Genomic DNA, 12,723 nt, shown 5'->3' with positions numbered 1-12,723 from the left:
GTGAGCCCTAGCAATACCCCTTAAAACAGTGAGCTAGGCTGAGCTGAGCTTCCTTTTGGCAATCTCACTGGGTTATTGGGACAAGAGTCAGAGACTAGGACCAGCCAAGGGTGGGAACCTAGTAAATTAATTGCCTCTTTCTTTTGATGGAGCCCTGAGGATGGCACTGTAGGAACTGAGTGTGAACCAGAAGGAAACCAGCTCTTTTGTGGACTTAGGTCAAAACCTTGTGTGATCCAAGTAGCTCAGAATACTTCAGACCTTGAACTTGGATTTTTTTCTACAACTAATTTTTTAAAGATAAAATTTAATACACAAAGATAGCCAAATATATGAGGAGAAAAAACTATGAATGAGAACAAGGAACAATCAATAAACTTATGAACTCCAGATACTGAAATTGTGAGTCCATATTTTAAACAACCAGACTTACATTTTGAAAGGTGTTTGTTAAGAGGCAGGCTTGGAAATTTTACTGCAGGGATCTAGAGACTATAAAAGGAGATATATCAGTGTTGAAAAAGAACCAATAGAAATTTGGAGATGTAAAGTACAATAACCAAAACTTAGAGTTCAGTGGATGAGTTTATGAGCAGATAAAACACAGCTGAGGGGAAACATTATGGACTTAGAAATGGAGGTCGGAGGAAACTGGCCAAAATGAACCATGGGGTGGGGCGGATAATACAAAAGGTAGAATAAAAGAAATGGAGAATATGAAGTTTAACCTAGGTTCCTTTAGAGTCCGGGAGGAGAAGGGAGAGAACAGAGCGAAAGCAGTGAGCGTGCACCAGTGGGCTGGAGGGTGTCTGACGTGATGGGGAGAGGGGGCCCTGGCAACACTCCGCTCATTGCGCTACAGGGAGAAACCTGCTCGGATGGAGACACGATATAAATGGGAACATGTCAGCCGGGGCTGCGATGTGGGTTTTGGCGTTACTTCGGCCTTTGATCTGGGGAGCTCTGATGCTTGGCTGCAAGGACCAAACATGAACTATTTGGGGAGGCTGCCATTCACCTTCCCCTCCCTCTCTTTGGCTACCTTGGAGTGAAGAATCATTAGGTGACTGTAACTTTATAACTAAAGTCCAATTTTATCCCAAATATCAAATTCTTTATTCTTTTGTCAAACTTTAAAGGAGAAAATATGTATTCAGCTTATGTTTTATTTTCTTTTTAAATGTCCCTGAAAAAATTCTACCTCTGTAGAATAAGGAAACAAGGAAAAAATGGTCCATGTCAAAACTGATATTATGATCTCACACAGATGAGACACAAATGATAAGATGCCCATTATAAAAATGCCCTTCCAAAAAGGCATTATTGTATTTGCTATTTAAAAGTAACACAAGTTAAGCCCTGGCTGGTGTGGCTTAGTGGACTGACTGCTAGCCTGCAATCCAAAGGGTTGCTGGTTCAATTCCTGGTCAGAGCACATGCCTTGATTGTGGGCCAGGTTCCCAACAGGGGGAGCTTGAGAGGCAACCACACACTGGTGTTTCTCTCCCTCTCTACCTCCCTTCCCCTCTGTCTAAAAATAAATAATAAAATCTTTTTAAAAAAAAGTAACACAGGTTCAAAAAAAAAAGTAACACATTGGGGGCGGAGGGAGGGTCAAATGAGTATAACAAACGAACAAAATTCATGTTTTATTCCACTACCCGAAGATAATCCATGTTAACATTTTGCTCTATATCTTTCTAGACATTTTCCTCCACACATAGTAGGATACCCACCAGAGGCTTGCCTGGAGTGGGGCATTTGGGCCAAGTAAGAAAGGGTGTAATTGTTTGTGTGTGTTTCAAATATTTTTTGAGGCAAATAGGTTTAAAAGAAGGAATAGGCAGGCCTGCCCCCAGGCTATAGTATGTTTTAGTCGGACGTTGACTCACTAATTCATTCAGCACATATTAACCACTTTCTGTGGGTCATGTACCGCTCTAGGGCTCTTCATTGCAGGGGACCTTGGGCTTTCCCCTACGAGTGGTGCTAATGGTATCACCAAAAGACATGTGGGAAGGAGCAGGCCTGTGGCAGAGGCTATTTCTGTCATCTCTGTATGACTTCATGGGGGCTAATGTGCCAGGCTGGCAGGAATTTGGGTGGATTGGGGATAGCAGGAAGGACCAAACGGAGCAGCCTTCACCTCTGTGCGGAAAGGCAGAGGCAGGTTAGAATTGGTTGAATTGTTCTCTTGTTTAGCCTGAAGGGTTTCATGAGTTAAGGAAAAGGTTACTTAATAGGAAATGGAAGAAAAGCTACTATTTATTGTCTGTTGTATACCCAATAGTGTGTATGCATATGTCATTTCATGTACTTCTCACACGAACTCGGTAAGTTAATAGCTCACATTTTGAGCACTTACCATGTGATAGCTCCAGTTCTAGGGTTTTGCATGCAGTCAGCACATTGAGCCCTTGGGACAAACCTGTGAGACAGGTCCTGTGATGGCGGCCGCAGAAGTTCAGAGAGACTTGCTCAAGGTCGCTTGAGCAGAAGTCACAAAACAAGGCCTCTTCTACATTCTTGTCACCACTGTTTAATTCATTGCAGTTAATGAAAAAGAGCATTTTGTATTAATAAGAAATCCCTATCTGTCACCAAAGTCAATCCTGAAAGTTTGTTTGTTCCTTCTTGGACAATTCAGTGTTGAGACTAGTATAAGAAAACATATTTTTTTAATATTTACTAAAAAAATCTTTACATTTTTTTAAAATTTTATTATTTTTTTATTTTTAGGGAGAGGAGAAGGGAAGGAGAAAGAGAAGGAGAGAAACACCAATGTATGGTTGCCTCTCAGGTGGCCCCCACTGGGGACCTGGTCCGCAACCCAGGCATGTGCCCTGACTGGGAATCGAGCAGATGACCCCTTGACCCACAGGCTTGTGCTCAATCCACTGAGCTACAACAGCGAGGGCCAAACAAATCTTTTTTATATTTAAAATTAATCTTAATCTCAGTGGAGCTGATTTGTTTTGGAAAAAGACTTAATTGAGTAATACATATTTCATTCTTCTTTCTCATATTTTTAAAGAAAAAATAATACTGCTATCTCTCCATGCACCAGATTGGAATTTCTCTGGCCATTAATAACCTTTCCTTGTTTTAATGACTATTTTTTATTGTGGTAACATTACATATAACATACAATTTACCGTTTTTGTCATTTTTAAGTGTACGTTTTGGTGGCATTAAGTACATCACACTGTTGTGCAGTCCTCATCAGTGTCTGTCTGCAGCTTCCCATCATCTCAGACTAGAACTCTGTGTCCGTTGGGCCCTGACTCCTCGTTCTCCCCAGTGACCATCGTTTCTGGAGGAGACAGATAACTATATTAAGCTCAGTTTTTCTTTTGTGACTGAGCACATAATTTTGTTAGGGATATGAAAGAATAGGATATTTGCTAATGTAATGGCAAATGCAGAACCTACTGTCAAAGTATATAATTTGTAAAAAATAGCTGAGTGGGCAAAATTCCAATTTTCAGTTGCCCTCGGCACTTCAGTGCACTTCTGATGATGATTCTCTTTGGGCATGTAGTTACACTGATAGAAATCACGTCCATGCATAAAGAGTGAGCTTAATTATACGTAACTACATACTGAAGATGAGGTTTCACAGTTTTTACGTATATTTTCTTCTTATTTACAGAAGATGAGACACTAAATTCTAACTCATCTCAAAAAAGTAGCGTGTGCCACCCTCAGCACGGGAGGTGCATTGTGGGTTCCCCCCCCCTTCGGCACGACAGCACTGTGTTCCCTGATCGCCTTCACTGCGTGGGGATTGCACATTCCCATCTGGTCCTGGCCGTGACTCTGAGGATGGGGAGATGCACAGAGGCTGACTGAGGGTTGAAGGTGGTGGAGCAGCACTAACTGGTCCCATAGGAAATGACACTTCTTTACATCCTCAGTTCATTTGTACTGAACCTAATCTTTTAAGCTCAAAATAGTAAAAGTTCACAGCAGCCAAAGTGGTCTGGTTGTCAATGTATGCCTCAGGTGCTGTGTTAAATGCTTTACATGCATGATTTCATTTAAACTCCTGTGGGATAGGAGTCAAATTCCCATATTACTGATGGGAATACCAAGGATCAGAAAGATTGCATAACTTGCCAAAAGCACATAGTTTGTAAGTAACAGACTGAGGATTCAAATCCAAGCAGTGTCGAGCCCTCGTTCCTAGCTACTCCGTTAACACACATTCCTGGGCCATATCAGGTTTGGCAGCAAGGTTTCCTTGTGTGAGAGCCAAGCTTAAACCAACCACACACACACACAGACACCCTCTCAAGACACTGTGGCTGAGGCGAGCCGGGGAGGGCCAGCCAAGGTCAGGCACTGGGTCTGGAGGTAAAAGTGCTCCAGCAAGGGAGGGAGATGGGAAAGGCAAGGTTATCTCCTTCTTCCCCCATTTGGTATCTGGTTGGTGAATGGAGATGGGTTAGATCCCTGAGCAGACTTCCAGAGGAGTCAGTTGATTCTTGGGGCGCTCTCTGGTTCTCTGCCTCTTTGTCCCAGGTCTCCAAATTGCAGCCTCCTCCTCAGAACTGCTGTCTCTTGAGGGAACCACTTCTCCAGAACTTGATTCTCAGGTTTACTCTTACCTCCCAGACCTCCATGAGAAGTCTTCTTTCTCAGGGTAACCGTTTTCAACGGGTTGTTAGGGTAGGTGTGGGCTTAAACGAATGGGTCCTAAGGTGGGAATGATGGTCCCCTCACAGCTCCCTCATTCTCCCAGGAAGCTGTACCTGTCTGCATTTCTGAAAGAAGTTTTCATGCTAATGGCTTCCCAAGTGTGGAAACATTTCTGGACTGGGCGAGAAAGCACTGATGGATTCTGCCAGAAACTGAGGAGGCTTAGTGCCTGCGCCCCAGCACCAGGATGGGTCAGGAGGAGCCAGGAGCTTTCTGAGAGACCTCCCAGGAGATCTGGCCATTTAGGCTCTGGTGCCCCCCACACAGCGAGGGGATGGTGTTTCCCGGGCTTGTTCCTAACCCCAGAGGGCATGCGTGCAGATGGTTTCATAATTTTTGTGGGTTAAACTCATGTTTCAGGAACAAGCACTTTGCATCTGTAGGTGGCATCTCTGTGAATAATTTTGCAGACCTTGAGCCCTGTAACCCCCTCGAATCAAGAGGTGACAGCATGCGGTACCGCATCACTCTGAGGTGTCGGTCTGCTTCTGGTCATTAAAACCCTCTGTTCTCTGCTATAGAGGTTACCAGTGTCTCCTACATTACCCCTGAAAAATCGTACCTCAGCTTACATGGGAGTATTTTCTGATGAGTTTCATAATGGAGCATAGCGTTGTTTCAAAATGGTGACATAGTATTCAGCATGTCATTATAAGGTGGCTCTATTTAATAACAGTGGCTGTTTGTGGTTGAGCCCCGGAGGGATTTGTTAGGACATGTTTAAAGTTATGTCATATAAATAAAAAGAGTGAAGACTGGATTTAGGGTGGGAGCCCACAAGTTACCAACTGAGGTGGCTAGAGATACCCTTTCTCTCCCACCCTATGCTTGTCTCCTCTGCTGCCCCTGAGGGAGCGCTGTCCTCTGCCTGTTCTGGAAAGACTGCCCTGTTTGGTCGAGTTGCCCCAAAGCTACCACCTGGGTCACATCACGACAAAAAAAAAGAGGTGTTTTCTAATGAAGCTAATCCAACAGCAACCAGGATTGGCTTATTTTAATTTTCTGTCTCTTACTTCATTTTAATTACAGCCACTTGGAGCCAGTGACTATTTGGAACTATCAAAGAATTTTGACACAGTGTTTTTGCGAAACATTCCACAATTTACAATGGCAAAAAGGACTGAGGCTCGAAGATTCATAACTCTCATTGATAACTTTTATGATTTCAAGGTAAGGATGTAATGTGCCTCTTCTCAGACCTGCACATTTTGGGCTGTGGAGCCAGACCTCTGGGCTGGAGTCCTGGTCTACCCCCCAGATGGCTTTGTGCCTCAGTTCCCTCATCTGTAAATCAGGGTGATAACATTTTCACTTCAGAGAGTTGTGAGGACAAAAATAAGTGAATCCATGTAAAGCCTTTAAAAGAGTGCTTGGCACAAGCCGAGTGCTGTGTAAGTGCTAGTAGTAACAGTACCAGTAGGACCAGCAGTAGTGTTATCATTAAACTCCCATCATCAGAGCCTCTGCTATATCAGTGATTCCACCACTCAGCTGGTCACGTCATGTGCTCTGTGATGATTACAACACAATGCCTTGCCTGAACTGAGCGCTCAATAAATTATTTGTTGTGTGAGTAACTGATAGAACTGATAAAATAATGAATGAACAAATGAGTGAATGTCTAAAGAACCACCTCGGTATTCTCTGTCTCCCTGTGGTCCAGAAACCCTAGTAACTAGCACTGTTCTGTCTTGTTGGGTGTTTCAGCCACGCGTTTTAGCCTGAAATGCCAAGCCATTGTCCCTTCATGAGACCCAGTGTTGCCTTGTGGTTAAGGAGTGGGCCCTGGGGCTGGGCTGTCTACCTTGAAGACCAGCTTAACCTCTAGAGATTCTGTTGCCCTCTGTAGAAAAAGTCGGTAACAGTGGAACTTACATCACATGGCTGTTGTGAGGATCAAATGAAGATGTAAAGCACTTAGAACGTCACGTGGCATGTAGTGAGCTTTCAGAGAAAGTGAGCGACAGTTGGTAGTACATGTCTGCAGATGTGTGTGTCCGGTGAAAGTGTAAGTACAACGTCAAACTAGAGTTAGTTTAACTATCACTTTACTGTTACACAGAAGTAGATAGAGCACTGATTTTAAAACTGAAGGGACTTTGGTGGGAGGATGGAAGTGCCAGAGTCTTCTGGGAGGCAGAGGGGAGACTTTAATGTTTCATTTATCTGTTCCTTAGCAGTCTCTGTCATACCAAGCCCAGTGCTAAGTGCTAGAAGTTCAATGTCAAGCAAAGCCAGATGGAGTGCCTGCCATCATGGAATTTATAATTTAGGGTCAGAGACACCTTATTCAAATGTCCACAGACCTAAACGTGAAGTCACCACTGTGGGACGGTCTCTTGGACAGATGGCACCTTGAGAGCTCTCTAGGGGGAGAGCCGACTGATTTTCGGTTTCGGGGAGACACCGGGAAGTCCTCCTGAGAAACACCTGCATCGGAATCTGCTGGGCTACTTAGGATCTGGATTCCAGAGCCTACACCTCCTGGCACATGAGGACCCAGGGTGGGGCCCGGAAGGAATCTGCATATTCACAGGCTCCTTAAGAGCATCTTACGATGCTAAGAAGTGGTGGCTGAACTTTAATCCAGGGTGACAAGCGTCACCAGGTTGGGGAGTTTGCAGCAAAGCCCCTGAGCTGGGCCGGAGCCCAAAGGACAGCCAGCAGGGCTCCGGGGCAAGGCTGCGGGGCCTGCCAAGCACTCCTTGGGGCCAGCACGCTGGGGTCAGCAGTCAGGAGAGGCCGGAAGCCGAGAGCTCCAGAGCTGGGGGATCAAGAGTCATCGCTGCTTAGTGGTCTCCGGGGTCACTCACCCAGAGACTCTGCTCGGAAATATGGAAATAATTGCAGGGGTGGGAGTGGAATACATGGGTTGAGCCTGGAGGCGGCACTCTTGTTTTTAGAAGGATGATGCTCCGGGAAGAAAGTGGAATAGGGCCATTAGTGAGTGGTTCTTAGAGTGTAGAATTAATGCATTCTTATTTTTTAAAAATCTCTCAGCTAGGAATAACTTAAAGAAAGTTTATGATCTCCACCCCGTAATCCTATCTCACCCCCCACTGTTTCACCTCCTAATTAGAGAATAAAAGATTTATCTGGCAATATGATGGACTCTCCTAACATTTATGTTAACTTAATCACACACTTAGAGTAGTCAAAATTATCTTATTTTAGAAATTTGCATTAAATAGACATTATTCTAGAATGTAGTCATAGAAATTTGTGAATAAGGGTGTTCCCATCTAAATAATGAAGAAAGTGTCATTTTGATTAAAAGAATTTATAAAAGGAGATGGAAGGCCATTTGGATATGGAAAAACTAGTCCCAAATGTCAATTTATTGTTTTAAACTATTGGCATATTTATTTAAATAATGATTTTAAAATGATAGCTGTGAATCCTAAAAATAAATTCAAGACTCTTTAAATACCAAGGAAGGTCTATCTTGTATTTAAACTAGTGGACATAAAATTTATAAAGACAGAAAAACTCTTTCCAACATATGATTATCACATATGCCCACTCACTCAAACACTTGTGTAATCAAGAAATATTAATGGAAAACGTAGTCTTTTTGAAGAGTGTCGGCAGGATATTGATATCAGTGTAGGTTCTGGAAACTTGGGGTATAATTAGAGAGGCAGCGCCTTGAACTTAGCAGTCCCCCACCCAGGAGGTGGTGGCCTGCGCACAGTGCACCTGGAGAGCATCTCCGATGCACCCAGAGACGGGCCCCCAACAGCCAGGTGTGCACGTGAGCCCCAGGTGTGATGGAACGACCGTGGGACTTAGAGCTGGAAGATCGGGTCTGGCTTCGCAAGCTGAGACCTCTCCAGGCCTGAAGCTGCCCAGTGAAACTTTGCTCCCTACTTCGTGTGATGGTATACGGAGATAGTTTGAAAAGTACTGTGCAGTTTAAAAGTATCGCTTTAAACAGATACAGACTACTAGAAAAAATATGGACGTTTTAAAAGCAGAATCTAAGCTCCATGTTATGACAAACAAGATTTTGTTTTGTGAGAGATTCGTTCTTGCCTTCAACTTATGAAGTGTGAGGAGTAACACCATCATGTTCCTCTGTTTCAGGTGCGCATAATTTGCTCCGCGTCGGCTCCTTTATCCAGCTTATTTCTGCATCAGCAGCATGACAGTGAGTTGGAGCAAAGCAGAATACTGATGGATGATTTGGGGCTGAGCCAGGTAGTTGATATTAACATGATCTTGTTTTATTATAAAACAGCTAAATTGTTTTTGGTTTGATACATGGCTACATTTTGAAAAAGGAATGTAGTATATGTTTAACTGTTGATTCGCTGCTTTCTTCTTAAGCTGGCATAGCACTTACGCTCAGTATCACTACATATAGAGAATTACAGTCTCAGTAATCATTTTTGCTTTTGACAGAAACAAAGTACAGATTAGTGACTAATGGGCATGTGGTCGTAGCACTCACTGATGACAGCCCAGAGCTGGACACCCGGCCACCTGTGTCTGGTTCACCGGACACACCACACCGCCTTTTCTGCATGTCTGAGGGGTTTGTAGAGCACACAGTATAGTGTCCAAGCGTGTGGACCAGCTATCCCAAGACCATGGAGTGCTTAGCAAGGCCCTTGGCTTAAAAAGAAACCCATGATTTTTCTCCCAACCCCCTTCCATAAACACATAGGGGGACCCTGTGGGTGCCAGACCTTTGGCCACCCCAGAGGGAATCAGCCAGTGCTGAGCCAGTTCTCCTGGTATTTGGGGTTTGGTGATTTATTCCAGATCAACCAAAAGTGACTGCATTTTCTTATGTATAAATATAAATAAGCATTACAGGGTGTATTTCTCAACTGTAAACAACTGAAATATTAGTCAGTGCTTTTTGACACCATCCACAAACATTAAGTCAAAATGGATTAAAGACTTGAATATAAGACCTAAAACAATAAACTACATAGAAGAAAACATAGGCAGTAAACTGATGGACCTTGGTCTCAGAGAGGTTTTGGTGAACTTGACCCCAAAGGCAACATAAGTAAAATAAAAAAAAATGAATGGGACTACATCAAACTAAAAAGCTTCTACACAGCAAAAGAAACCATCAACAAAACAAAAAGGCAGCCAAACCCTTGGGAGAAGATATTTGTACATGATACCTCCCATGAGGCAATAAAAGTAAAACTGTATGAAGAACTTATATAACTTAACCAAAAAAAAGCAATTTGATTAAAAAATGAGCAGAGGACTTGGAACAGATAGTTTCTAAGGAAGACATACAAATGGCCACAGATAGATGAAAAGATGCTCAATGCCACTTGTTATAATGGAAATGCAAATCAAAACCGCAATGAAATACCACTTCATATCTGTCGGAATGGCTATTATCAATAAGACAGGAGATAACAAGGATTAGAATGGATGTGGAGAGAAGGGAACCCTTACACACCGCTGGTGGGAACGTAAATTGGTGTGGCCCAAATGGAATACACTAGAGAGGTTCCTCAAAAAATTAAGAATAGAGGTATCATATGGCTCAATAATCTCTCATCTGGGTATCTAGCCCCAAAAGTTGAAAACACTTATTCATAAAGATATATATATACCCCTTGTTCCTTGCAGCATTATTCACAAATAGGTAAGACATGCAAACAACCTAAGTGTCCTTCAGTGGACAACTGGATAAAGAAAATGTGGCACATTTATACAGTGGAATACTACTGAGCCATAAAAAAGTTGAAGCATTGCCATATGTGACATTATGGATGGGTCTGGAGAGTGTTATATCGAGTGAAATAAGTCAGACAGAAAAGGACAAGAGCCATATGATTTCACTCATGTATGGGATATAAAACTAAAGCAACAAATCAATAAACAGAAAACAAGCTCACAGATATAGATGACAGTGTGGTTCTGGGAGGAGGAGGAGGAAGAAGGTGAGGAGGGTCAGAAATGTGGTGTCAGAAGGAGACTAGACTGCGGGTGTGAAACACGTGGTGGAGTGCACAGCCGTTGGAAAGCGGAGCACCTGAAATGTATATGATGGTCACAACCAGTGTCGCCCCAATAAATTGAATAAAGAAATATTAGTCAAAACTTAAAAAACTATCCATAAACACTCACCTCCCAAATGAGAGGGGTCCCTCATTCTTCCAACCCCAGAGGCAAAGGCGATTTGGAATGAGGAAGCAGTTCTTTATTGACCTGAGGAGAAATTATGTATTCTCAGAAGTTTGGGGAAATTAGACCAGTAACTCTTTACAAAGAGAACTTTGAAAATGTGATTACTTATACCTACATGTAGAAATAAATAGCTGCTCATAAACCCATGTGCTGTCGTCTTTTGAAACGCTGATTTCTCCAAGAGCAATGCTTCCATCCAAGTGGTGTTGCGGACAGTTTGAAAGGATGCTCTTGAGGAACTGCGTCGTCCCTGTTTCTGAGCAAGCGCAGCCCTGTCTGTCAGGCTTTGGGGACGCATGTCAGCCTCTGTCTAATTTGCCAGAACTGGGGCTGTTTGCTGTTACTTATTTTTGGCATGTACTTTTGGAGAAAGGCATTCTTTTCTACCCGGTGGTGGTTTAACTGATGCTGGGTTATCGTTTTGGTCACTAGGGCACAGCAGAAGGTCTCTCCATGTTTACCGGAGAAGAGGAAGCCTTTGCATTTCAGCGCACGATCTCCCGACTCACAGAAATGCAGACTGAACAGTACTGGAATGAAGGGGACAGAAGCAAGAAGTAAAAATCACTTTTGCATGAATGAAACACTGGACAAGTGATTACTGCAGGGAGAACTCTCTATTATGGGACTTGAAAGAATCATTTTCTAATCATTAATAATGCATTTTGTCCTCTGGACCATTTTTATTTAAAATTTCTGTCAAAGATGTAGTTAATTAATAAGTTAAAGCCATTTCTATAGGTCTACTTTTTGCCTGTTTATTTAGCTTTATTTCTGCACCCAAAATAAAATAAAACCAGCACTCCCAAAGATGAATGTAGGACCGGACATTTGGCTTCAAATGGAGCCACCTGAATGGACCCTGAATGCACACGCACAGGAAATGCCAGGTGTCTGGACATCTAGCATGTTGGCAGTATTGTTGCCACATGAGAGAAACACATCTTTTCTGAGAGGAGGGAAAAAACACTGTCTTTCAATTCAAAGCAAAGAAAGCATTCTGATCCTGCTATAAACTACAGGGAATAACATTTTAGAATATTGGCTTATACATGTGATTTGGGGAGGGGGCTGTACATTGTGCTAAATGTCCCAGGTCTTCAGGTTTTCTCCCAACAGAGAGTATATTTTTCACCCTGAGGTCAAGCGTGGCAGGCAGGGCATGATCTGCAGTGGACACAGCATTGCCTGAAAACACAGGATGGTGACACCGGAATCCTTCCAACCAACAGGCAGGTCCAACTCTGAGAGTAAGAGGACAGGTGCCAGGAATGGGGACCAGTGAGAGCGTCAGAGGAAGCAGGGTCCTGGACACACCCAGCAGCAGAGGGAGGGAGCAGGACCCCACGGGACAGCCGCCCCCGCCCACTCCTCGTGCGCCCTTCCTCTGCTTGCACAATGCCGCTCCCTGCCCTTGCCTCCGCTTCCGCCTGGACACAGACACCTGTCTGCATCTACTTAAATAAAGCCCAGTTTGTCCTTCACTGAGGTCACTCTGATTCATTCAAGTACAATCTGACTTGGGTAACTGTTGTTACAGAAAGAATCTTGGTTGAACCTGTTAGGAAAGTCTAAATCTCTGTTCAAGGGGGAAAAAAGTGAAATCCACAAAGTCTTGTGAAAATCAAATATTCTTTGGAGGTAGGCACAGGTGAATCTGCTCAGATAAGAGAGCATCAACACAATCATCAACATAAGGAGGCTCTCTGGACCTACTTAATTTGTAAGTAAATAATCTTTTCACATTAGTATGTTTTGGATATTGACCTAAATCAAGCAGATAGAGAGGGAATCCGAGTATAGAAAAAAGTTTAAATCACAGCTTCTGAAACTTAAATGTGGTTTAAAATTTTTTAT

General features: G+C 43.2%; 1 protein-coding gene across 3 annotated transcripts in view; it reads left to right on the top strand.

Annotated features, from left to right (window-relative positions):
* AFG1L (AFG1 like ATPase) overlaps window positions 1–12,354 on the top strand; it is a 207,640-nt gene extending 195,286 nt beyond the window's left edge. For 2 of the 3 annotated variants that reach the window (XM_053664828.1, XM_053664826.1), the window contains 3 exons: window positions 5,731–5,871; window positions 8,788–8,901; window positions 11,299–12,354. In XM_053664828.1, coding sequence (XP_053520803.1) covers window positions 5,731–5,871; window positions 8,788–8,901; window positions 11,299–11,427 — 384 coding nt within the window. In that variant the 3' untranslated portion in view covers window positions 11,428–12,354. The remainder of the gene's footprint in view (window positions 1–5,730; window positions 5,872–8,787; window positions 8,902–11,298) is intronic. The other variant, XM_053664827.1, reaches the window with a different exon arrangement.
* The last annotated feature ends 369 nt before the right edge of the window (window positions 12,355–12,723 follow it).

This window comes from Artibeus jamaicensis, unplaced genomic scaffold (genome assembly GCF_021234435.1).
Source record: "Artibeus jamaicensis isolate MK-2021 breed Jamaican fruit bat unplaced genomic scaffold, CSHL_Jam_final contig_387, whole genome shotgun sequence".
NCBI classification, from domain to species: domain Eukaryota; kingdom Metazoa; phylum Chordata; class Mammalia; order Chiroptera; family Phyllostomidae; genus Artibeus; species Artibeus jamaicensis.
The sequence above is the reverse complement of the archived record's forward strand: the minus strand, read 5'-3'. Positions and strand labels throughout refer to the sequence as shown.